This window comes from Danio rerio, chromosome 22 (genome assembly GCF_049306965.1).
Source record: "Danio rerio strain Tuebingen ecotype United States chromosome 22, GRCz12tu, whole genome shotgun sequence".
Lineage (NCBI taxonomy): Eukaryota > Metazoa > Chordata > Actinopteri > Cypriniformes > Danionidae > Danio > Danio rerio.
Window position 1 is genome coordinate 1,322,732 of NC_133197.1, and position 26,375 is coordinate 1,349,106.

General features: G+C 39.8%; 1 protein-coding gene and 1 long non-coding RNA gene across 12 annotated transcripts in view; one reads left to right on the top strand and one right to left on the bottom strand.

The window, feature by feature from the left end:
* Positions 1-26,375, bottom strand: part of ampd2a (adenosine monophosphate deaminase 2a) — a 45,236-nt gene that overhangs the window by 4,227 nt on the left and 14,634 nt on the right. For 7 of the 11 annotated variants that reach the window (XM_073936862.1, XM_068216380.2, XM_068216379.2 and 4 more), the window contains 14 exons: positions 24,255-24,323; positions 20,754-20,865; positions 20,215-20,401; positions 19,503-19,635; positions 15,577-15,666; positions 12,533-12,662; positions 8,476-8,670; positions 7,044-7,175; positions 6,754-6,917; positions 5,528-5,654; positions 4,137-4,300; positions 3,941-4,061; positions 2,295-2,468; positions 1,379-1,489 (listed from right to left, as the gene is read on the bottom strand). In XM_073936862.1, the coding sequence (XP_073792963.1) occupies positions 1,379-1,489; positions 2,295-2,468; positions 3,941-4,061; positions 4,137-4,300; positions 5,528-5,654; positions 6,754-6,917; positions 7,044-7,175; positions 8,476-8,670; positions 12,533-12,662; positions 15,577-15,666; positions 19,503-19,635; positions 20,215-20,401; positions 20,754-20,865; positions 24,255-24,323 (1,909 nt within the window). The remainder of the gene's footprint in view (positions 1-1,378; positions 1,490-2,294; positions 2,469-3,940; positions 4,062-4,136; positions 4,301-5,527; positions 5,655-6,753; positions 6,918-7,043; positions 7,176-8,475; positions 8,671-12,532; positions 12,663-15,576; positions 15,667-19,502; positions 19,636-20,214; positions 20,402-20,753; positions 20,866-24,254; positions 24,324-26,375) is intronic. The other 4 variants (XM_073936865.1, XM_073936863.1, XM_009295793.4 and 1 more) reach the window with 1 other exon arrangement.
* LOC141380125 (uncharacterized) lies at positions 12,761-15,184 on the top strand. The gene is made up of 3 exons (XR_012397610.1): positions 12,761-13,480; positions 13,799-14,068; positions 14,198-15,184. It is a non-coding gene; the product is annotated as an uncharacterized lncRNA (long non-coding RNA).

Sequence of the window (26,375 nt, forward strand, 5' to 3'; positions counted from 1 at the left end):
CACACTAACAATGAGCGACTGTATTTTCATTAACTAACATGAACAAATACTGTAATAAATGCACTGTTCATTGTTTGTCCATGTTAGTAAATGCATTAATAATGGAGCCTTATGGTATTGTAAAGTGTTACCAAATGACATTACACTGGCATATAGGTGGTGCTCATCCGGTGTGCGATAGATACCTCAGGAAAAACACCACGCTATTTGTGTGACACACTAAAAAATTTGAATTTCATTCATTCATTCATTTTCCTTTCAGCTTAGTCCCTTTATTAATCTGTGGTCGCCACAGCGGAATGAACCGCCAACTTATCCATGCTATTATTTTATGCAGCGGATGCCCTTCCAGCTGCAACCCATCTCTGGGAAACATCCACACACACTCATTCACACTCATACACTACGGACAATTTAGCCTACCCAATTCACCTGTACTGCATGTGTTTGGACTGTGGGGGAAACCGGAGCACCTGAAGGAAACGATCACAGGGAGAACATGCAAACTCCAGACACAGAAACGGCAACTGGCTTGAACCAGCGACCTATTTGCTGTGAGGCGACAGCACTACTTATTGCGCCATTGTGTCGCCAATTTGAAATTTTATCATGATTTTTCTTTATTTTTGATCATTTGAGTGGTTTATGTAATCAAACATGCTGTGGGTGGGCTTTATATGATTGCGAGGTGAGCATTTCCTGTTTCTCTCAGTGTTCCCTTCTCAATATATGAAAACACATTCAGATAATGCACAGTGATGACAGATTGACAGATATTCCCTGACTTTCAATGTGTGGAATAAGTGAAGTTATTTATAAACTAATTTCAAGAGGATCACGTTCTTATGATTGACCACAGCTAGTCCTGCATTAGCTGATACATGATCCTCCAATCAGAACATTCTAAGTCACGGTCATCTTCGCCTTGAATCCCCCCTGCCTGCTCTATTCTTCCCTCTTTTTTTTGGTATGCACGGTTGCCTCACAACAAGAACGCCACTGGTTCTCATCCTTACCGGGCCAGTCGACGTTTACACGTTCTCCCCATGCTCGTGTGGGTTCCCCCCGGCGTCCCAAGACATGCGTCATAAGTAAATTGACTAAACTAAACTGGCACCATAGTCAAGTTCCTAGCCAGCGGTGTTTTCCCAGATAAAGCAATTAGTCTTTAGCCAGGAATACGCAGGAGAGTTTTCCAGAACTCCCCTCTCGCCCTGCAAACAGGAGGGAGCCCCGGGCTCGAGGATCTTATGAGCTCAGAGCTCTCTCCTGGGAAAGCATGCCAAACAATCTAATAATTAATCATCATGTCAAGAACTCTGTAGTTGTTATTAATAATGAGTGCGTTTATTAGTGTGTGTGTGTGTGTGTGTGTTACCTTGTGTGAGAATCCGCTCATTAACACACTGTTTCTGGCCAGTTCACACATGTCACAGGAGCTCAGCTTCCAGACCTGAGTGGCGATACTGTACTCCTCCATCAGCGGCTCCTGAAACACACACACACACACACACACACACACACACACACACACACACACACACAACACAAATCAGACATATTAATTTAATAATAATAATAATTTCTTACATTTATACATCTCACTTTTCAGGACACTCAAAGCACTTTCAATATTTTGTTGGGATCTCCTCATCCAGCACCAGTGTGCAGCATCCACCTGCATGACAACAGCGGCCATACTGCACCAGACCACACACCAGCTGATTGGTGGAGAGGACACAGAGTGATGAAGCCTATTATAATATGAGGATGGTTAGGAGGCCATGATGGTAAGAGGCCGGTGAGCAGATTTGGCCAGGATGCTCTAGGACAGAGGTTTAACGTCTCATCTGAAAGACGGCGCTCACTGAGCAGTATAGAGTCCCCTTCACTATACTGGGGAATAAGGACCCACACACAATGCAAGTTTAGCGCCCCCTGCTGGCCTCACGTTTTACAACTAACTACCACTCAACTAGTAAAATACTGAATGCAACCCCAAACCATGATATTTCTTTCACCAAACTTGACTGATTTCTATGAGAATCTTGGCTCCATGCGGGTTCCAGTAGGTCTTCTGCAGTATTGGTGATGCTCTTAGGCTCTCAGGTGTTGTACACAATAAAGCAAGACACTTAAGTGCTTACTGTAATGTTGTCACTGTTACAGTGTTAGAGCAGAGCAGGTCAGTATGGTGATAATACCGAATATGGTGATTAATTAATTACCTTAAGAAACTCTGATACCGACAGAGGTCTAGCAGAAACAGCCGTAGCTCTCGCGGTGTGTTTTACCTTAGTGAAGTGGAACTGCAGCGGGTCATCGGTGGACAGCGACACCATCAGGCCGCGGGATAGATATTCGGGCAGCGGGTTACGATGATAACTCAGGAACAGACTGTTGTTGCTGAGAGGAGACATGGCGATTCCCACCTGAGCCAGATAGTACAGATACTGCAGCACCGGAGCCTGCAACACACACACAGGTACTCAACAATGGTTAATGATTCACTTCTGTGTGTTTGATAGGGAAGATAAATACTGAAGCTAATGATCTCTAAATGAGTGACTCTTTTTAGCGAATCAAATACATGGAGAGTGAATAATGTTTTCTTTCAGACAATTTAATGACTCTTATGAACTGATTCTTTTTACTGAATCAAATACAGTGAATAATGCAGTCTGCTTAATGAACAAATGACTCTTATGAAATGATACTTTTAAGTGAATCAAATGTATAGTGACTATTATAGACTCCTATAAACCAATGCAATGACTCCAGTGTAGTCTGGCTGGTAATCAAATGACTCTTGTGAACTGATTCTTTTACAGAATCAAATGAAAACAGCGAATAATGTATTCTGAGTGATTAAGTGACTCTTATGAACTGATTCTTATGAGTTGAACATATCCAGAGTGACTAATCTAGTCCGGTTGATAATCACATGACTCTTATGAGCTGATTATTTTTACTGAATCAAATTCAGTGAACAATGCAATCTGCTTAATGAACAAATGATTCTTATGAAACAATACTTTTTAATGAATCAAATGCATACATAATGACTACTGTAGTACTAAACTGATTTGTTTGAATCAAATGCATACTGAATGAATGATGAAGTCTACCTGGTAATCAAATGACTCTAACAAACTGGTTCTTTTTAGAGAATCAAATGCAAACAATGAATAATGTACGTGGGCTGATTAAATGTACTTGATCTTATGAACTGATTCTTATTAGTGAGTGTGAACTGATTCTTTTTAGAGAATAAAATGCAAACAGTAATGGTTAAAAGACTTCTATGAACTGATTCTTATTATTGAGTCAAATGCATACAGAGTGACTAATCTGGTCTGGTTGATGATCAAATGACTCATATGAACTGGTTCTTTTAGAGAATCAAATGTAAACAGTGAATAAAATACACTGGCTGATGATTAAATGACTCTTATAAATCATTTCTTTTTAGTTTATTGGACGCATACAGAGTAACTAGTCTAGTCTTGTTGATGATCAAATGACTCATATGAACTGATTCTTTTTATGAAACAAAATACAAACAGTGATTAATGTACTCTAGCTGATGATTAAGACTTATGAACCAACTCTAGTGAAACGAATGCATACTGAGTGACTAATGGAGTCTGGTTGATAATCAAACAACTCTTATGAACTGATTCTTTTAAGAGAATCAAATGTAAAGAGTGAATAAAATACACTGGCTGATGATTAAAAGACCAATGTACCAATTTGTTTTAGTGAATTGAAAGAGTACAGAGTGACTAATGTAGCCTAGCTGATAATCAAATGACTCATATAAACTGATTCATATCAAGACGCATATAACACAGGCAGTACAGCATTTCCTAAACATGACTCTTTTGAACCGATTCTTTTAGTGAATCACTGTGTTCTGATTCTCCTAGTGTCCACGTACCTTCCTGAGCAGCAGTCCGTGTGAGATGTTTTCTGACAGCATGAATCCAGACACGAGGTGATGAATAGGCCCCGCCTCCCCGCAGTGAGGTCGCAGAACGAAGGTATGGAAGCCCCGCCTCCTGCTCAGAGAAAGCGTCATGTGACTCAAGAGTGACTGGCGGACAGATTCAAGTTCTCACTAAGGCATTTAGTACCTGCGCAGGTGGTTGAGGACGGTCATGTTAGCATACATGTAGTAGAGATAGTACGAGTACGGCGGGTTATCGTCGTCACACCAGCGCGCCGGAGACGGACTGTCCAGGTTGAAGATGTGATGCTCCGGTTTGGACTCATCGTCAACGCTGTCGAAACCCACCACCTGAACAACGAAAACGTCATCACTTCAGTGGACTTCAGGACTTCAGATGTACAGGTAAAACAAATGTAACGTAAAACAAACAGGTTAAACAAACGTAGGCTAGTGTTTAACGGCAGATGGCGCTCTAGGCTTGTGTTTAACGGCAGATAGTGCTCTAGGCTAGTGTTTAACGGCAGATGGTGCTCTAGGCTTGTGTTTAACAGCAGATAGTGCTCTAGGCTAGTGTTTAACGGCAGATGGCGCTCTAGGCTAGTGTTTAACTGCAGATGGCGCTCTAGGCTAGTGTTTAACGGCAGATGGTGCTCTAGGCTAGTGTTTAACGGCAGATGGCGCTCTAGGCTAGTGTTTAACTGCAGATGGCGCTCTAGGCTAGTGTTTAACGGCAGATGGTGCTCTAGGCTAGTGTTTAACTGCAAATGGCGCTCTAGGCTAGTGTTTAACGGCAGATGGTGCTCTAGGCTAGTGTTTAACGGCAGATGGCGCTCTAGGCTAGTGTTTAACTGCAGATGGCGCTCTAGGCTAGTGTTTAACGGCAGATGGTGCTCTAGGCTAGTGTTTAACGGCAGACGGCGCTCTAGGCTAGTGTTTAACTGCAGATGGCGCTCTAGGCTAGTGTTTAACGGCAGATGGTGCTCTAGGCTAGTGTTTAACGGCAGATGGTGCTCTAGGCTTGTGTTTAACAGCAGACGGCGCTCTAGGCTAGTGTTTAACAGCAGACGGCGCTCTAGGCTAGTATTTAACAGCAGATGGTGCTCTAGGCTAGTGTTTAACGGCAGACGGCGCTCTAGGCTAGTGTTTAACGGCAGACGGCGCTCTAGGCTAGTGTTTAACGGCAGACGGCGCTCTAGGCTAGTGTTTAACAGCAAAGCAGATGGTGCTCTAGGCTAGTGTTTAACAGCAGACGGCGCTCTAGGCTAGTATTTAACAGCAGATGATGCTCTAGGCTAGTGTTTAACGGCAGACGGCGCTCTAGGCTAGTGTTTAACGGCAGATGGTGCTCAAGGCTAGTGTTTAACGGCAGATGGTGCTCTAGGCTAGTGTTTAACAGCAGACGTCGCTCTAAGCTACTGTTTAACAGCAGATGCCGCTCTAGACTACTGTTTAACAGCACACGACAACACACCGTATTTCTTTAGAGAATGGGCTGATTTTACCTTCTCAAACTTTAATTCCGAATCGATTTACAGCGAAATGAACAGAAGACAAGGGAAACGTAAAGAGACTGACGTGCTGCAAAAAGAGGTGTAGCTGCGGGTGGCTGCTGGGATTGATGGTGACCTCAAACAGCGGCAGGAAGATGTTCTCCAGCATCTGCTGAAAGTTACTCAGCTGCTTCTTTGTGCGGTAAACATCACTGCGAACAAAACACACACCAGCTTTAGTGTGTGTATGTGTGTGTGTGTGTGTGTTGGTTTTATAGTTTCATGTTTATAGCATGTATTGTTTAGTGTTGTGTGTGTGTGTGTGTGTGTGTGTGTTGTTTTTTTTTAGTTTCATGTTTATAGCATATAATGTTTAGAGTTGTGTGTGTGTGTGTGTGTGTGTGTGTGTTGTTTTTTTTAGTTTCATGTTTATAGCATATAATGTTTAGAGTTGTGTGTGTGTGTGTGTGTGTGTGTGTGTTGTTTTTTTTAGTTTCATGTTTATAGCATATAATGTTTAGAGTTGAGTGTGTGTGTGTGTGTGTGTGTGTGTGTGTTGTTTTTTGTTTCATATTTATAGATTTAGTGTTTATAGTGTGTGTGTGTGTGTGTGTGTTGGTTTTACAGTTTCATGTTTATAGCATGTATTGTTTAGTGTTATGTGTGTGTGTGTGTGTTGTTTTTTGTTTCATATTTATAGCTTTAGTGTGTGTGTGTGTGTGTGTGTGTGTGTGTGTGTATGTGTGTTTAAAGTATGTGTTTGTGTACATATAGTGTGTATTTGGTGTTTGCGTTTACAGTGTATTCAGTGTGTTGAGTGTAAAGTGTCTGTTTAATGTTTGTGTGTTTAAAGTGTGTGTTTGTGTATTTATATACTGTGTTTGGTGTTTACTGTGCATATGTAGTGCTTTTAATGTGTGTTTCTGTGTTTAAGTGTGTGTGTGTGTGTGTGTGTGTGTTGTTTTTTTGTTTTATATTTATAGCTTTAGTGTTTTATTTGTGTTTGTGTGTGTGTATGTGTGTGTGTGTGTGTGTGTGTGTGTGTGTGTTTGTGTGTGTTGGTTTTATAGTTTCATGTTTACAGCTTTAGTGTTTATAGTGAGTGTGTGTGTGTTTAAAGTATGTGTTTGTGTACATATAGTGTGTATTTGGTGTTTGTGTTTACAGTGTATTCAGTGTGTGTCTGTTTAATGTTTGTGTGTGAGTGTTTCAAGTGTGTGTTTGTGTATTTATATACTGTGTTTGGTGTTTACTGTGCATATGTATTGTTTTTAATGTGTGTTTCTGTGTTTAAGTGTGTGTGTGTCTCACAAGAGTCGTGGGATCTGCACGAGCCAGCGCACGTTGTCTGAATACACCGAGTGTGTGACGGCCCACTTTGCGAGTTTATCCCACTCGTCCATAGACCTGCCGTACACCGACAGACGCAGCTCAGCGTTCTGATATTTACTCTCCTCCAGGTCTGACATCACTTCCTGCACACACAGGACACACACTCAGCACATAGTCAAAACATTTAGATTTAATGTGTGTGTTTGTTTCAATATTGCAGTGCTGTACACCAATATTATGCGATATCAGTAGTATTTTAGCGCGGTTACCTTGACGATGTGTCCGAAGTATTTCCCGTGTATGTGGTTGTCGGTCTTGATGAAGATCTCTCGGAGGATCGACTCGCCGATGGGGTTGTATTTGGAGTTAAACTTGTCGAAACGGTGGAAGGTGTTTCTGTCCTAGAGGAGGATAAGAAGATCAGTTAGTAAGAGTTCAGTTTGTGTGTGCGTGTGTTTTTATGTTGTGTGTCTATATATGTATACAAACACAAACACATATATGTATAGATAGATAGATAGATATATAGATAGATAGATAGATAGATAGATAGATAGATAGATAGATAGATAGATAGATAGATAGATAGATAGATAGATAGATATATAGATAGATAGATAGATAGATAGATAGATAGATAGATAGATAGATAGATAGATAGATAGATAGATAGATAGATAGATAGATAGATAGATAGATATATGTGTGTGTGTGTGTGTGTGTGTGTGTGTGTGTGTGTGTGTGTGTGTATAAATATAAATATGTGTGCATGTGTATATGTATATGTGCACACACACACATATATACACACGTTTTGTGTTTATATATGATGTGTTTATATATGTATATGCACCCACACACATATAATCCTACATGTTTTGTGTTTATGTATGATATGTTTGTGTATTTATGTATATGCAACCACACACATACATATATACATACATGTTTTGAGTTTATATATGATATTTTTGTGTATATATGTATATGCGCCCACACACACATATACACATACATGTTTTGAGTTTATATATGATGTGTTTGTGTATATATGTATATGCGCCCACACACACAAATATACATACATGTTGTGTGTGGATATATATTATGTTTGTATGTATATGTATATGCGCCCACACACACATATATACATACATGTTTTGTGTTGATATATATTATGTTTGTATGTATATGTATATGCGCCCACACACACATATATACATATGTATATAGTGGGATTACAATGTGAGTGTGTGTGTGTATATGTAGTGTGTTTATAGTGTGTGTCTGTATACTGTGTGTTGGCATTGTTTTTGTGTGTATGCAGTGTATGTGTGTTTGTATTTATACTATGTGTATATATAGTGTGTGTTTATAGTGCGTGTCTGTATACTGTGTGTTGGCATTGTTTTTGTGTGTATGCAGTGTATGTGTGTTTGTATTTATACTATGTGTATATATAGTGTGTGTTTATAGTGCGTGTCTGTATACTGTGTGTTGATGTACATACAGTTCGTGTGCATAGTGTTTATATATATATATATATATATATATATATATATATATATATATATATATATATATATATATATACATACATATATTGTGTGTATGGCGTCTACTGTTGCGTCTGTATCGTGTGTGTGTTTCTGTGTTTTTAGTGAGTTTGTTTATGTACATATGTGTTGCTGTGTGTAGTACCGCGTGCATGTCGAGTGTGTCGACGCTCAGGTCGTACGCCGTCAGGTTCATGTTCTCGAACACGTCCATCAGCGTCTGTCCTCTGCCGTTCTCTATGTGCACGATCTCGTCCGGGTATTTCTTCATGGCGCGTTTGATGAAGCGCAGCAGATGCTTCTGGTTCATGCAGGACGAGGCGTGAATGTGTGTGTCCACCTGCACAAACACTGTCAGCGTTACTATCGTGTTCAATGTGGGAAAAAAAGTAGTTTTTTTAACCCAGACGTGATATTTCCATCCCAGTTTAGAGTCGTATACCAGCCCATGTCTAGTGTATCCACTTTTACAGCTCCTCTACAGTTAAACAGCAGAGTATGACCATTTCTGAACCCATTCAGCCGATCCTCGGGTCTGGCAGGAACACTGTTAGCTTAGCTTAGCATAGATCATTAAATCGGATTAGACCGTTAGCATCTCACTCAAAAAAGGACCAAAGAGTTTTAATAATATCATGAATAACATGTATGATTACCAGCAGAAATAATATTATGCAGCACCTGCAAATAGTTCCCAGCTAGGTAACTAGCGTAATCGCGCTGCTGCAGCCATCGTACGATTGTTCATTCGTTGATTATGACCTAAAAATGAGAGTATAGTTCCTTTTGCTATATCAGCTTATAACAAGGCACATTTAAATTTTCTGTTGGTCTTAGTACACAATGTAGCTACATAGCAGGTAGGTAAATACTAGTTACTGTGTTCACAAGCTCAACAGAAATGACTGTGATTGGCTGTGAAGGTCATCAGTTCACCGAACTCACCGCTGTTTACTGGCTCTAGCCACAGATACAGGCACACTAGAGCCGTGATTCATCAGCGGATGGCTCTTATGTCAGCTTATATACAAAGCAGCTGATCAACGTGACTTTAAAACGCTCCAGTGTCCCTGTATCTGTGGTTACACTCAGTAAACCGCGGTGAGTTCGGTGAACTGATGACCTTCAGGGCCAATCACAATCATTTCTGTTGAGCACCTGAACACAATCGCTGTTTAAAAACAGGTCAAATGTTAGCCAAAATTGGACAACATTTAAATTTCAGTATCGACTGCTATTGAATTCTAGTATCATGAAACGCTAACAGCAGTCAAGCTTTAAATAGGAACATTATCAAAACTTTTTAAAACGAGATGCTAACGGTCCAATCTGATTCAATGATCTATGCCAGTGGTTCTCAAACTTTTTTCATCAAGTACCACCTCAGAATTTTTTTTCCTTTCCTAGTACCACCACCGGTATTGAAATACAGTAGCTTATGCCTAATTAAGCAGCTACAACTCTACAAAGTTCAAAAGCCAGGCAGATTAATTACTATAATTACGAATATTTATTATTGTCAGCCACTTTAACCATTTTAAATAGTTTGAACATTAACACTGTACTATGCTTACAGGTAAAAAAGAAATTAAGCATACATTTTTAAATCAAAACGTGCTTTTAAAAGTTAATTAAAAATGAAACTGTTCGTAAAAAGTGAAAAGAAAACTGCTGTGCCTAAATGTAAAGTGTTATCATAAAGTAGCCTATCCATCAAAACCTAGAAATGTCCCTTGGACCTCATCAATATAGGCTATATGGCATCATATTCATATATTAACTCTTTTTGATACATTTTTAAATATGTCGCATGCACTAATTTGCATATCTTTAAAGTCTAAACATTAACTTGTATTTTAAACGTATGATTTGGATTTACATATTTAAATTATAAATTAGATCTGCTAACTGCGGGTTAGAGTAGGTTTTGTGTGTCAGAAAAGCAAGTGATTATACTATACCTGTCATAATTGGGACATAAAAATACTGGATTCGCCCCAACAACAATTACAAATATGAGGAGGAAATTATTGTAGCTTCAAATGATAGAATACATTGGAAAATTGAAAATAAAATAAAAGGTTTAGCCTTTAGGTTTAGCTGATTTATTAAAATCAGTTTACTGATCACATCCGTGTTATTGTACGCATCAAAGGGTTAAAAGTGTGTTAATTTTTTTACTTTAATTATTCAGCGATTCCTCCGCGTACCACTAGAAGGAAGCCTGCGTACTAGGGATGGGAAGATTAACCGATATGTATCGATACGCGGTCATGCGCGTGCACGATGCGAGTGCATCGGTTGAGCAGCAGAGGATGAATGAAATTTTGGAAGCAAATCGAGATGCATCGGTTTTTGCGAGATGCATCGGTTTTTGCGAGATACAGCTTATATTTTTAATATAGAATGTATTTTTTATTTATTAGCAAGTGTTGTCAACCTGTTTTTGGCACATAATTTAATCGACCTACATAAAGTCTGCATTAGCAACGGACTTGCGAATGTGTACACTCACACTACAACTCAGTGTATCAGGTGTGCGGATGAAGCTAGTGGAGCGCCCTCAGAAAGCGCGAGAAGCAAAACAAACATTTTATTCCCCACTGAGTTTTAAATCTAAAGTATGGCAACATTATGGATTTAAGGATGGACGACATGACAGGACAGATGCAATTTGCAAAATGTGCCGCGCATCTGTAAAATACACGGGCAGTACGACTAATCTGAAATCTCACTTGAAGCGGCGCCTCAGTGTTGTTGTGGAAGCATCTTCCAGTGTTCCTGCATCCCCGGCTTTCGCACTGCTTCAACTGTAGCAACCAGCTCCAAAAGTGGTGAGAAAAGCATTGCAAGTTTTCTCCATGCGCAACAGTTCTGCTCGCTCTACGCCAATAACGAATGCTATTGCATTGCTCATCTGCAAAGATATTCAGCCTAGTGTCACGGAGAACGAAGGTTTTAAACACCTCCTCCTGTTAATTTTTATTTATTTATATTTTTATTAGCCTGTTGTTTACAGTGACTGTGATGTTTGAAAGCAGCATAACACTGCTAGTTCACAACCTTAAGTTTTGAATAATCAGTGGCACAATATATCTTTGTAAAAACTTGTTTTTATAGTTGAAAAGTTAAATCACAATTCTTGTTGTGCAATGCTAATTTTATTTATGTTGAAAGAGTGCAAATATATACATATTTTTTTAATATATATTGCACTTATACATTCTGTTTATCTTGAAAATACTTAAATAATATGTGCTATATGTTCTAAAATAGCCCTCTACTGTAAACTGACACTCTGGCTCTGAGAGAAGAGCCAGTTTGTAAAAAAAGTCTTGGTTTTGCTTGGTTAATAAATAATCAAACTCATTCAATGGCACAGCATCCTTTCTTACATCATCTCATAAACTTGATTTAATTAGTTAGTGCTGAAATATCGCATTGTATCGTGATATGGGTGTAAATCGTATCGTGTTGCATCGCAATGTCACAAATGTATCGCTAATATATCGGATCGTATTCTTTGTATCGAGATGCGTATCGGATCGGCATTATAGCTTAGATGCCCAACCCTACTGCGTACCACTAGTGGAACACGTACCACAGTTTGAGAACCACTGATCTATGCTAAGCTAAGCTAAAAGTGCTCCCGCCAGCAAAACTATTATCATTTGATCATAATGTATATACTATTAAAAATTCGTAGTTTACTTTTTCTGGTAAATGGAGAAAATATATGATGTTTTTGTAGAAAAGATGCTCTTGTCAGCCTGATCTCTGCAGAAAAAGTAACTATTTTTCGTATTGTCGTACAAATTTGCTAATGAATTCATACAATTCCATTCGCATGGAAATGACTTTTAAAAGGAGGCGTGTCCTTAAACCACACCCCTCAGTGGCGAATGAGACTGCATAACTTAATACGAATTAGCCACACACTACAAAAAGTTACGAACTGCGTTGGATGGTTTAATGTAATTATACAACTGACAGGTGGGTTTCTACACCGCCTCAGGTCAGGTTTCCAACCCTGTTCCCGAAGGCACAGCAACAGTCTACATTTCCAACCTCTCCCTAATCAAACCTGAACATGTGCTGTTGGTGTGGCTTGGGAACATGGTTGGGAAACACTGCTATAGTGGAGATGTAAAATGAGCCTATTTACTAAAGCAGCTGCAGTGTGTGTTTAGCGCTGTCGTCACCTTGCGGATGTTGTAGAAGTCTCGGTGCGGCACCTTCTTCTGCGCCGCCAGCTCCTTCATCTCGTTCAGCAGGACGTGCATCTGAAATTTGGAGCTCAGATACTGGAGCCGTCGATAGCAGAACGACTTCCTGCGCAAACACAACATATAAATGCATCTAAAATAACAGATTTTTAGTTTTCGCTAAATGTGCAGCTAATTTCTTTTTTATTTATTTCTCTTTTTTCACACATTAATCATTTATTTTTATTTATAACAGTTCTGTCTGGTTCTTGAATCTGATTGGCTGATCAGTATATACAGTATTCGTACAGCCTCTTTACCCTTGTGTATAACTCCGCCCACATAGAGTGACAGCAGATCAATAAACTCACTACAATATGACAAATATTACAGCTGCTAGAAAACATCATGTACTATCGAGGCTTTTTTAGTCGAGAATGTAGTTGTTTAGATTGCAACTAAGCAGATTATTTATAAGGATAGAGCTTATTTTAAATATTTATAATTTCTGAGAGACAGTGCGTAGCATCCATCAGCCTATCATGCTGAGCAGAGCAAAAACTGTTAATGTTCCGCCACAAGATGGCGACAGAGACCACATAATAATCCTTAGAGGAGGAAAAACACTGTGTTGTTTTAAATTACAGCTGAATAAATCCTTATTAAACAGGTGAGTGACACTCTAAGTCGATCTCTCTCTCTTGTATGTTGTAGTTCTGTAATTATACCATAGTAATTGTAGTGTATTGAGTGTAAGATGGGACTTTAATGGGATATTAGGAATGTGTGTATGTGTGTGTTGGCCACTCTTTGTATAACCCTGAGTTTATCTTTTCACTAGTAATCGGCTAGTGTTTGATTTGCTTTGTCTTTTTCTGGGTTATTTATTGTGATTTCAACGGAGATATGCTGGGAAATCTCTGTAGACTGATGGCATTTCATGCTGTTCAGCCTTATTCACCTTATTCTCAGCTGACGAGCGGGCGCTGCCATTTGAATATTTTTGTCTCGCGACTTCCGCTCACATTCACTTCCATTCATTTTTTGACGTTAACAACTGCTCGTTACGCTGCTTGATGTTGCAATTTAATATTTTCTTATTATATTATGCTACTTGATCTGTGTAGTCATGCAAACATTTGTTTGTTGAGCAAGTAGTTTGGCCATTTTGTGCCGTTTATTATTCCTTGTCATTTCTCCCATAGGCGACTGAATCGGAAGTTCTAAGACAATCGCGAAAACAGGCGCACTTCCGCATTTTAGAATAAGGTTAATAATCTTTAAATGTGAGCAAAATCAGCCGTCTTGTCATCACTTCAGACATTACGCTGGAGAATCATTCAGACACTAGCTCTACAGAGACGTTGGTGAATGAGCAGCGGCTTCTGCTGTTCTGACGTCAGCTGCAGATGTGAATGAATGGCGGAAGAAAGTAGTTCCTCTTAGTATTTTTTAGACTCTGTGTGTTTGATTTTCTTTTTTTTAATGCAGGGTTATGCCGTCAAACTGTTGCATAAATGCAATATCACACTCGTAGCAGTGCGATGTGGCTGCATATCGGCACTGGTGGGAGGCGTGTCCCACCAGTGCCGATATGCAGCCAAATCACACTGCTACGAGTGTGATATTGCTCATTTATTTTATTACTGCAGATTCACACAGGGCTTTAGCTTCAACGCTTGACGGAGGGCGTGTCTGAAGTTAGGCCTTACACGATCATCATAGCAGCGTCAGCCAATGAAATTAGTCTGCAAACGGCTACTGTCAGAGCTGGTGTATTTACATAGAGCGATCTGATTGGCTGACGCTTCCGTTGGCGCTTGAAAAGTTGAGAAATTCCCAACTTCTGCAGCGAGCACTGCCACTGAAGTGGCGCCGACAGATCCACAATTCAGTTCGGCAACGCTTGATGTCACCCATTCTAAGTGAATGAGAATCGTTGCCGCATTATTTCTTCCATCATTTTTTAACACTGAGAGAAACAGAGAGACTCTATATAGTTCCACCCTAAAGCTTATTGCACACTGAATGTGAAATTTTCAACCCAGGCTCATAGTGGAAACGTAGCCCCGCGGACGTTTCAGCGGACCACGAGATACGTCCCGGGAGGTACGTATTCGAGCGTTTTTTTGTTTTTCGCGGATCCGCGAGAGGCCGCTGTGCGCGCTTTTCCGTTCGCGTTCCGTTCGTGCCCGCGCTGTCTCGCGCGAGAAGCCGCCAGATCGGCCGCCCCGGCCGCCCTCCTCTTCCTCCTCCTCCTCCTTGCCTAAACCCGAGCGACGGTTCGCAAAAGCTGTCCAGAAAAAAAAAAAGCAAAAGCCCTCGTCTTCGATTTCGACAACATTTTCGGATCCCGCCGCGTTCTCGCCCTTATTTTTTGGATTCTGTTTTTTGTCTTACCTGATTTCCGGAACCTGCTGTTCCCCGGACTCGATCCCGGTCGTTGTCCCCACGGCCGGCTCCTCCTCCTCCGGAGCCTCCGCTCCGTCAACGCAACGATGTGAGCTAAGCGGACAAACTGGTTGCAACTGGTTGCCCTCCACTCGGAGGGGAGCTGTCAGCCGGCGAGCGCAAAGAGGAGGAGCGGCGCCACATCGCCCCGCAGCGTTCGCTCGAAAAAAACTAAACGTGTCCGTACATTCCTCCGGCCATGTAAATCGCGGTCTCCAGAAACGTCTGCGGGGCTACGTTTCCAGAATGAGCTTGGGTTGGAAATTTTCATCCATAATTTTCGAATATTAAAAAATACATTCGACTTCTTGTTGTGTGAAACACACTGCCTTCGAAAGTTTCATCCGTCATAAAAAAATCTAATCGGGTTTGGTTTTATTGTTTTTGTTTGTTTTCGCATCTGAAAAAAATCGATTTGAGAGGTGTTTTGACAGTTCAGAGGCACTGTACAAGCGAAAAGCCAAATACAGAATGCCGTCATTTCACCTAGAGATAACTTTAGTCCAGTAGAAATCCTGTAGGGTCTGACAGAATATAAGACACTTCTGAGAACAGCCGAACGCAGGGCATTATGGGTAACAGAGACTCACACGGGGCCGTTGATGATGAGCGCCATCATCACGTTCATGTCTGCGATGTATTCCTGCAGGTCCGGATACGGCAGGTCCAGCTCAGTGCTCCTGAAAACACACACAACCACACACACACACAACAAACCAGTGTAAGACACACTGACTGAAGACAGACATTTGATACGTTTTAATACAAGCTCAGTCAGATTGAACACTAGCGAGTCCACTACATAGTGAGCGTTTTTAGACATGCACACACCCCTGTAAGTTTTACTGATGTTATTGTTTATTTGCTTTATTTCTATTTCTAGTTTCTAATATTAGCCCAAACTGATATAGTATTGTTTGTGTTATGATTTATTATTTGTATTGTATAAAATGTGAAACCTTTGTTTAATGCTTTTAATTGTTTTTTATAGATTTATGAATCAATTTGACTCTTTAATTCGTAATGAATTTAAGCTTATTTTAATTTAACTGATACTGTTATTTTTAATATCATTAATATAAAAATATTAATAACAATTACGTTATATCTTACCTTGCAATTGTGTTTTTGTTTGTTTAGTTGGTCATTTTAAAAATTATTTGGCGATTAGTTGAAAAAAAGTATATATAAATATATGTCTTTTATTAATACACTGGGTGCCTGTTAAGTTTCGTATTGATTTTAAAATATTGCTTCTTACCTATAAAGCTCTAAATAATCGAGCTCCTGTTTATCTAACCAACCTTCAGTCTCGCTACAATCCAATTCGCCCTTTAAGATCTCAAAACTCAGGGCTTCTGGTAGTACCTAGAACAGCAAAGTCAAGTAAAGGAAGTCAAGCCTTCTCATTTATGGCTCCCAAACTCTGGAATAGCCTTCCTTTTTTTTGTAATTAAGCTTTTTATTGATTTTGATTTTACATTTGAGTGGTCGTAGCATCTTTACAATTTTCTTTCAATAAACAAAACAAGATCCACTCCTCAACTCCTTTGCTGAGGTCCAGCATTCTGCAGCCTCTGGCACCTTGACTGCAGCTCTTCACAAGACGTTTAGCCAGAGGAGCCAGAGGTCGTGCCCAACTGAGTCTGGTTTCTCTCAAGGTTTTTTAATTCTTCACTTTCGCCAATTGGTGAAGTTTGTTCCTCGCCGCTGTCGCCACTGGCTTGCATAGTTTGGGTTCTGTAGAGCTGAGCATTGCTGGATTTGCTCTTCAGTGTTTGGACTCTTAGTAGTGAATATTAAACCACACTGAACTGAGCTGAACTGAACTTAAAGGTGAATTGAATTGAACAGTAAATAATATTTGACTATAATATTTGATTCTTCAAGACACTTCTTTACAGCTTAAAGTGACATTTAAAGGCTTAACTAGGGTAATTAGGGTAACTAGGCAGGTTAGGGTGGCAAGTTATTGTATAACAGTGGTTTGTTCTGTAAACTATTGAAAAAAAATTGCTTAAAGAGGCCAATAATTTTGTCCTGAAAATGGTGATTAAAAAATTAAAAGCTGCTTTTATTCTAGTCAAAACAAAACAAATAAGACTTTCTCCAGAAGAAAAAATATTATCAGACATACTGTGAAAATTTTCTTGCTCTCTTAAACATCATTTGGGAAATATTTAAAAAAGAAAATAAAATTCTAAAAGTGGCTAATAATTCTGACTTCAGCTGTATATGAATATATATATATATATACATATATATATATATATATATATATATATATATATATATATATATATATATATATATATATATATATATATATATATAGTTAACAATGCATAAAAATAAATAAAAATTTCAAAATGAATAAATAATAAAGTCATTTGTTAAAGATTTGCTAAACAACTTCGCACAGCTATCATTAAGCATCGTTTACTGTGATGTTTTGATGGACCACACAAATCGTAATAATTCTTCCATTTTTTTAAGGCTGCTTGAGTGTTTGAAGCAGCTCGTGTGTCTTCATGATCTACTTTTTTTCTAGGTCGTCCCCAAACGTGGACTCTGCTAAATGTGTCAGATTTGAGGACACACATGCAGGGTATCCACACATAGGCCTGTCATGATATCTACTTTCTGTTGTAGGATATATATTGCACCAAAATATAGAGCGATATACAATATTATTGTCATTTTAAGACCATTTAATGACACTCATCATCATATAAAGCCAGAATGACAATATAACATCATCACAATGCAAGTACACTCTTCTAAAGAAACACATCATATCATATTCTGAAGAGTATTTCATTTAATTACAGTCATTTTAACAGTTTATTAATTAGGCACTGGAGTCAGAATGTGAAAAGGCATATCCTAAAGAAATAATAATAATAAATGTAACAAGGTATAAATTAACAGAGGCTGTGATATCTGCTAGCAGATCTATTTTCAGCTGTCAGACACCAACATCAAAATATACTAGAGTGTTTTTTAACCATATTGACTTTGACACCCCCAAAAGAGATAGAGATGCGCGATCAGCTAAAATGTTGGTAGAATTGTTTTTTTTATGTATAGGCGATATATATTGCATCAGCAAAGATGAGCTTATGTCCATGTGCAATAAGTCCATATATTAGAGAGCTAGCTGGCAGTGCTTCACCCACTGAAGCTAAGCAGGGCTGCACCCGGTCAGTACCTGGATGGGAGACACATGGGAAAGCTAGGTTGCTGCCGGAAGTGATGTTAGTGAGGCCAGCAGGGGGCGCCCAACCTGCGGTCTGTGTGGGTCCTAATGCCCCAGTATAGTGACGGGGACTCTATACTGCTCAGTGAGCGCCGTCTTTCGGATGAGACGTTAAACCGAGGTCCCGACTCTCTGTGGACGTTAAAAATCCCAGGATGTCCTTCGAAAAAGAGTAGGGGTTTAACCCCGGCATCCTGGCCAAATCTGCCCACTGGCCTCTGTCCATCATGGCCTCCTAACCTTCCCCCCTTATAGCTATATAAATGTAAGGAATTATTATTATTATTATTATATATTGATTATTGTGACAGGCCTAGTAGTAGTAGTAGTACTGACTGTGATCGTTTGATTACACGAGCTGGATTCACAGGTCAGATGCACTAGAAATGCAGCACACTGAGGACATCTGCTGGTTACACGGGCGTAATGCTAAAAGAAAAGCACTTAGTGAGATTTGTCCGTGTGTCGATTATTGTGACAGGCCTAATTACATAATTCCTTCATGTTGTTCGAACACAAACCAGTTAAGTTAACTTAGTTTTACAAACTTAAGTGGCCTGAACATAAAACAATTAAGTCGTCCCCTAAAAATCCTCAAGAATTGTGTTGATTCGGCTCACTTTAAGTGGAGTTTATTTATAAACTAATTTCGAGAGGATCACGTGCTTATGATTGCTTGCAGCTGCCCCGCATTATCCAACTGATTATTCACCAATCAGACGATTCCTAGGCCACTATACAAGCCTTCGTTTTGAAGATTCCCCCCTTCCACCCCTACTCCTCCTTTTTTCCTAGATGGGTGGCACGGTGGTCCAGTGGTTAGCACTGTTGCCTCTCAGCAAGAACGTCACTTCTAGTCCTTACCAATCCAGCTGACGTTTCTGTGCGGAGTTTATACGTTCTCCCTGTGCTCACGTGGGTTTCCCCCGGGTTCCCCGATTTTCTCCCACCGTCCAAAAACATGCAGCTTGTTAATTGACTAATCCAAATCGGCACCATAGACAGTAGCTATCGCTTAAGAGTGATCACTATCTGTTCATTATCTACAGCAGGGGAGTTCTCCACATCTACCTGAGCTCAAACTCCCCTCTCGCCTCGCAACAGGAGGGAGCCCCGGGCTCGAGGATCTTATAAGCTCAGGGCTCTCTCCTGGGACAGCATGCCAAACACGCTTTATAATCAACCATCAGCTGAGTGTGAACTCTTCAAATAAGCGGTTTGAACAGGCAGCCAACATCATTTAAGCTTGAAACTTACTTGTCCTTAGGGTTTTGTGTGGTGTAGACGTGGAAAACTCCGTCCACCATCGCGCAGCTGTATCCTAGATCAGACGGCAGGTTCTGCTCCTCGTACGGGTGTGTTTTGGACACCGGTGGGTGAACGGACACATCTGACACGAACACACACACAAGACGAAGGTGAGATAGAAAGGAAAGCTATAGGCATCATGTTTAACTACTGTTGACATACGGTGTGATCTTCTACACAATTCCTCATCATTTTCACTATCATTCACTGCATTTGCACAGTTTATATTCAGAGTTCAGATTATTATGTTGTTTTAATCACACGGGGTTTTGTGAATGTAAGCTGTGCAAACTTTAAACTTTGCTCTGGTCGACAATGGCGCATGCACTTTACCTACTGAAAGTGAAACTAAGTGTGCACAGTGGCTCAGTGGTTAGCACTGTGGCCTCACAGCAAGGTCACTGATTCGAGTCCTCGCTGTGCAAGTTGGCGTTTCTGTGTGGAGTTTGCATGTTCTCCCCGTGTTGACGTACACTGTTGACAGATTTGTATTGTCAGCACTTGTTGTGTGTGTTGCCTCTTCTTGTTGAATCACTGAATGCCTCCTCGATTGTACGTCGCTTTGGACAAAAGTGTTTGCTAAATGTAAATGTAAAAAGGAGAACTATAATTAGGTTGTTGTGTGTGTGTGTGTGTGTGTGTGTGTGTGTGGTTCTCAGACCGGAGTCGACGGGGCTCTCGTGTAGCTCCTCGTAGATGTTGGTGTCCAGCGGCCTCTCGTTGAGCTCGCGCAGGCATCGAGCGGTGGTTCTGCTGAAGTTCTGCAGGGACAGACTCATGTACTTCTCTCTGATGAACAGAGCCTTCACCACACACTTGGCGGCGTCCACCAGGTCTGTGAACGGAACCTGAGAACATTCAGAGATAAGATCTAAACATCTGTTGATAAAAACAGGAATTGAAGAACAACAAACATTCAGAGAAGAAAACCCCTCAAAATATTAATGCATTTAAAGAACTTAGAATGTAAATAGGTCTAACTTTATAAAATGTAGAACTTAATGTAAATGTAAAATCTAAATTAAATAAATGTAGAACTTCTAAAAACTAAGATAAGCATTACAACTTAGAAATTAAAGAACTTAGACATTTAAAAAAGCATATAACTTAAGAAAATGTAGAACTTTTAAAAATGTGTACAGAACTTAGATCTTAATGGACACGATTTCCTTGCTTATTTCGTTTTTCTGTCACTCTCACCCCACACTTTTCTTCTCCTGAGATGGACACCCGCTGAAACTCTCTCTCCGTCACCGTCTCTCGCTCGATAAAAGGATAGTCGACTGTATCCTCCTGACTGTCCTTCAGATACCTGCAGGCAGACACATGTAATAAGAGACCGACAAGAACTTAAAGAACTTAGAAGGAAATTAAAACTTGATCTTGAAGGAATTGGAGAAAACAAACAACATAAAAACCTTGGAGAAAACTTAGAACTGCAGACAGACACATGATGAGAGACAGAAGGATGAGAACATTAAGAAGTGGGACATTTTTTAAACTGGAAGTTGGAGAAAACAAAGAATGCATGAAGATGTAGAAAAGGTTTCATTTAAAGAACTTGAAGAAAACAGGGAACAATAAACACTCGGAGAATATGTAGAAATTGAAGAGTTTGGACAAAAGATAATGAACTTGTAGAACTTGTGGGAAATGTAGAACATAAAGAACTTGGAAAAACTAAAAACCCAAATAACTGAGAGAACTTAAGGAACTTGAAAGAAACTTAGAAACTAAAAAAATTAGAGAAAACTTGAAGTTGAAGAACTTAAAAACTTTAAAGAACTTGTAGTAAATGTAGAACAAAAAATTTGGAAAAACTTAAAGAACTTGGACAACTTGGAAAAAACTTGAAGAGCTTGTATAAAACTTAGAAATTGAAGAATTGGGAGAAAACTTGAACTTAAATCTCAACTTAAAAGAACTTTTACTAAATGTAGAAACTGAAGATAATGAACTTAAAGAAAATGTAGAACTTAAAAAAGTTGGAAAAACGTTAAGAAATTGGAGAACATGTAGAAAATGAAAAAGTTGGACAAAAGATAAAGAACTTGGAGAAAACAAAGAACTTAAAGAACTTGTATAAAGCTTAGAAATTAAAAAAACTGAGAGAAAACATTGAAGAACTTATATCCTAACTTAAAAAACTTAAAGAATTTAAATACTTCGACAAAACATAAAGAACTTGTAGAAAACTTAGAACATTAAAAAAGAACCAAATGAACTTGCAGAAAAAGTTTAACTTAAAGAACCAGGAGGAAACGGAACATTAAACACCTGGAGAAAACTTCAAGAACTTAAAAAACTAAAAACTTAGAATTTAAAGAACTTGTAAAAAAAAAAAAACAAAGATTGTTAAAATCTTGAAGAATATGTAGAACGTGTACTTGAACTTATAGAAAACTTAGAAATTGATGAAGTTGAGCAAAACATTAAAAATGTGGATAATAATATTAAAAATAATAATTCCTTACATTTATATTGCGCTTTTATACATTTTTTATACATTTATATTGCGCTTTTATACATTTATTATACATTTATATTGCACTTTACACACAATGGGGAGGGAATCTCCTCATCCACCACCAGTGTGCAGCATCCACCTGGATGACGCGACGGCAGCCATTTTGCGCCAGCCCGCACACCACACACCAGCTGATTGGTGGAGAGGAGACAGAGTGATGAAGCCAATCATGATATGGGGAGGGTTAGGAGGCCATGATGGACAGAGGCCAGTGGGCAGATCTGGCCAGGATGCCGGGGTTAAACCCCTACTCTTTTTCGAAGAGCATACTGGGATTTTTAACAACCAAAGAGAGTCGGGACCTCGGTTTAACGTCTCATCCGAAAGACGGCGCTCACTGAGCAGTATAGAGTCCCCGTCACTATACTGGGGCATTAGGACCCACACAGACCACAGGTTGGGCGCCCCCTACTGGCCTCACTAACACCACTTCCGGCAGCAACCTAGCTTTCCCATGTGGTCTCCCATTCAGGTACTGACCGGGCGCAGCCCTGCTTAGCTTCAGTGGGCGACCATGTGAGAATTAGCTAGAGAGCGAGCTGCCGACTATGAAACTTAAAACTTGAAAAATAGAACTCAAAATAATTGAAAATAACTTACAGAACTGTTTGAGAAAACCTGTAGTTGAAATACTTGAACTTTGAAACTGTAGAAAGTGTGGAACTTGAAGGAAAAGTAGAACTTAAACAATGTGGAGTAAACTTAGAACTTAGAACCCAATGAGCTTGGCAAAAATAAAGGACATAAAGAACTTGTAGAAAAGATTTAACTTAAAAATCTTGAAGAAAACAAAGATCATTAAACACTTGGAGAAAACAAAGAACTCGGAGAAAACTTTTAAAAATCTTAACTAAAAACTTGAAGAACTCGCAGAAATGTAGAAATTGAACTCAAAGAGCTTTGAAAAACTTAAAGAACTTGAAGAAAACATAAAGATGTTGGAGAACTCTAATCTTAACTTAAAGCTTAAAAGAATATGTAGTTAAATGTAAAACTTGAAGGAAATGTGGAACTTAATCAACTTGATAAAACATATCAATCAAAGCGCTTACAGTTTTTCTTGTTTGCTTTGACCTGGTTAAAGAAACTAAGTTCCACTTCATTTTCATTTTCACTATCCCAGCAGAGCAGAAGACCGGTCTTGCAAATGTGTAAACCCTTTCTCATTGGGTTGACACATTTTCCGCACCATTTTTCAAAACAGTTAACACAGATGTCATTCAAGCAGTCCAAACTCTATTGTTTTAGCTATGGTAACCAAACAGAAACCATCTATTCCTAACCATTAGAAACTACCAAGATCAGTATGAATTCAATGAAGCACCGATTTGACACTCCTTCACACAAATCTTCAATTAGCAATCAGTCTGCAAACATTAAAATGGTGGAAGGTCTGTGTTGTTCTGTGCCAGCATGGATGGAGGAGGTCAATAGTGGCTATTTCCTATACTCCTAATATATTTGACTGTATATTGGTTTACATGTGTTTTCTCTAATATTTACAATATTTTATTAGTTTTTTTCTTTTTTCTGCTTTCTGCTACTTTTTTCTTTTTTAAATTTTATTTTTATTTTTTTTACGGTATTTTATTTTTCAGCCACAGTTTGAAAAATGTCATGAATTCAATATAAGTTTAATCAAAGCACATCTTATTCTTGATCCAATTCTTTGCAAAAAGGCCAATTTGACAGCCCAAATAGAATTCACTCACAGTTCTGTATTTTGTTTTTTGTTGTCCATTGTCTAATGAATAATTGAAAGAGCTCATATACTTGTTTGCAAGTTGTGTTGTTTGAAGGTAAAACTAGCTTTTGTTGCATATGTTAAATGTTTTGACACGGTATGTGCATTTTGCAAGCATAATGTTTCATTTTGACCATGAGTGCCGCTGTTTAGGCCTGTGTGTTAACTGTTTTGAAAATGTGGAGTTTCAGTTGACAACTGCATCAAAGCAAACAAGAAAAACTGTAATAAAACTGGAGGAAACTTGAACTTGAGAATTTGGAAAAAACAGAAAAGTATTTAGAACTTGGAGAACTTTAGAAGTTAAAAGAACTTTTAGAAAAACACAAAACCTAGAAGACAGGTGGACAGTTGGAGAGATGACTGGATGGACAGATGGAGGGATGGCGAGACGGACAGACGGAGAGATAAACGGACGGAAAACACTCACTCCAGGTCGGCTGTGCTATCTACTTTCATGAAGTCTTGTTTGGCTCGCACCAGAATCTCGGGCTCAAGCCTTGAAGAACGTGAGGCGAAGCAGCAGATTTGAGTGAGTACCACACACACACACACACACACACACACACACACACACACACACACACACAGACGAGAGCAGAGCATTAATCAGTGGGATTGATTTTTGTAAAGCACTTTCATTTAAAATGCAGCAGAGGGAATCTGAGACTCTCCACCGGGCAGCAAGAGTGTGTGTTTAAGCATCTGTAAGCCACACACACACACACACACACACACACACACACACACTGAAACGCAGCCAAAGTGTGTGCGATTGTCAATGTTCTAGGTCAGTGTTTTCAAAGCAGAAGAATTCACACGGATCGCAAACACAAACAAGTGCAGCGCTGTGCGGGAATCTCTGCGTCTGCGTGACGTTTCCTCCTCCAAACATTCATTTATTTCATCTCAGAGACAGAGAGGATCTGTGCACGACTGCTGCATTTACACATGTTTCATAATCTGACATTTATTATTGCAGTATATGATCATAACAGTTGATGAGTTAAAGGGAATGACAGTGAAGCTGCACTGAAGTGTTTAGATGAGCCGACACAAACACACCTCACATCCTCAGGACTTAGGACTCTGTGTGTGTGTGTGTGTGTGTGTGTGTGTGTCTTCGTGTGTGTCTTTGTGTGTGTGTGTGTGTGTGTGTGTGCATGTCTTTGTAGTTGCGTATGTGTGTGTGTTTGTCCATGTTTGTGTGTCAGTGCACGTCTGTGCACATGTATTTGTGTGTGTGTCTATCTGTGTGTGTGTGTGTGTGTGTGTGTGTGTGTGTGTGTGCGCATGTCTTTGTAGTTGCGTATGTGTGTGTGTTTGTCCATGTTTGTGTGTCAGTGCACGTCTGTGCACATGTATTTGTGTGTGTGTCTGTCTGTGTGTGTGTGTGTGCAAGCTTTTGTGCATGTGCGTGCATCTGTGTGTGCGCTTGTGTCTGTGCTTGGGTGTGTGTGTGTGCATGCATGTGTGTGTGTGTGTGTGTGTGTGTGTGTGCATGTGTTTGTGTTTGCGTATGTGTGTGTGTTTGTCCATGTTTGTGTGTCAGTGCACGTCTGTGCACATGTATTTGTGTGTGTGTCTGTCTGTGTGTGTGTGTGTGTGTGTGTGTGTGTGTGTGTGCAAGCTTTTGTGCATGTGCGTGCATCTGTGTGTGCGCTTGTGTCTGTGCTTGGGTGTGTGTGTGTGCATGCATGTGTGTGTGTGTGTGTGTGTGTGTGTGTGTGCGCATGTGTTTGTGTTTGCGTATGTGTGTGTGTTTGTCCATGTTTGTGTGTCAGTGCACGTCTGTGCACATGTATTTGTGTGTGTGTGTGTGTGCATGCATGTGTGTGCGTGTGTGTGTGTGTGTGTGCGCATGTGTTTTTGTTTGCGTATGTGTGTGTGTTTGTCCATGTTTGTGTGTCAGTGCACGTCTGTGCACATGTATTTGTGTGTGTGTGTGTGCATGCATGTGTGTGTGTGTGTGTGTGTGTGTGTGTGTGTGTGTGTGTGTGTGTGCGCATGTGTTTGTGTTTGCGTATGTGTGTGTGTTTGTCCATGTTTGTGTGTCAGTGCACGTCTGTGCACATGTATTTGTGTGTGTGTGTGTGTGTGTATGTGTGTGTGTGTGTGTGTGCGCGAGCTTTTGTGCATGTGCGTGCATCTGTGTGTGCGCGTGTGTCTGTGCTTGAGTGTGTGTGTGTGCATGCATGTGTGTGTGTGTGTGTGTGCATGTGTTTGCGTATGTGTGTGTGTTTGTCCATGTTTGTGGGTCTTTGTGTGCGTGTTTGTATTCGTCTGTGCACGCGTGTTTGTGTGTGTGCGAGCTTTTGTGTATGTGCATGCATCCGTGTGTGAGCGTGTGTCTGTGTTTGGCTGTGAGTGTGTGCGTGCATGTATGTGCCCATGTGTTTGTGGGCGCACGCATATACATGTTTCTGTGTGTGCGTGCATTTCTATATGTGCATGTGTTTGTGTGTATGTGTCTGTGTGTGTTTGTGCATGCGCATGTATGGCGTGTGTGTGTGTGTGCATATGTTTGCGTGGGTGTGCATGATTTTGTGTA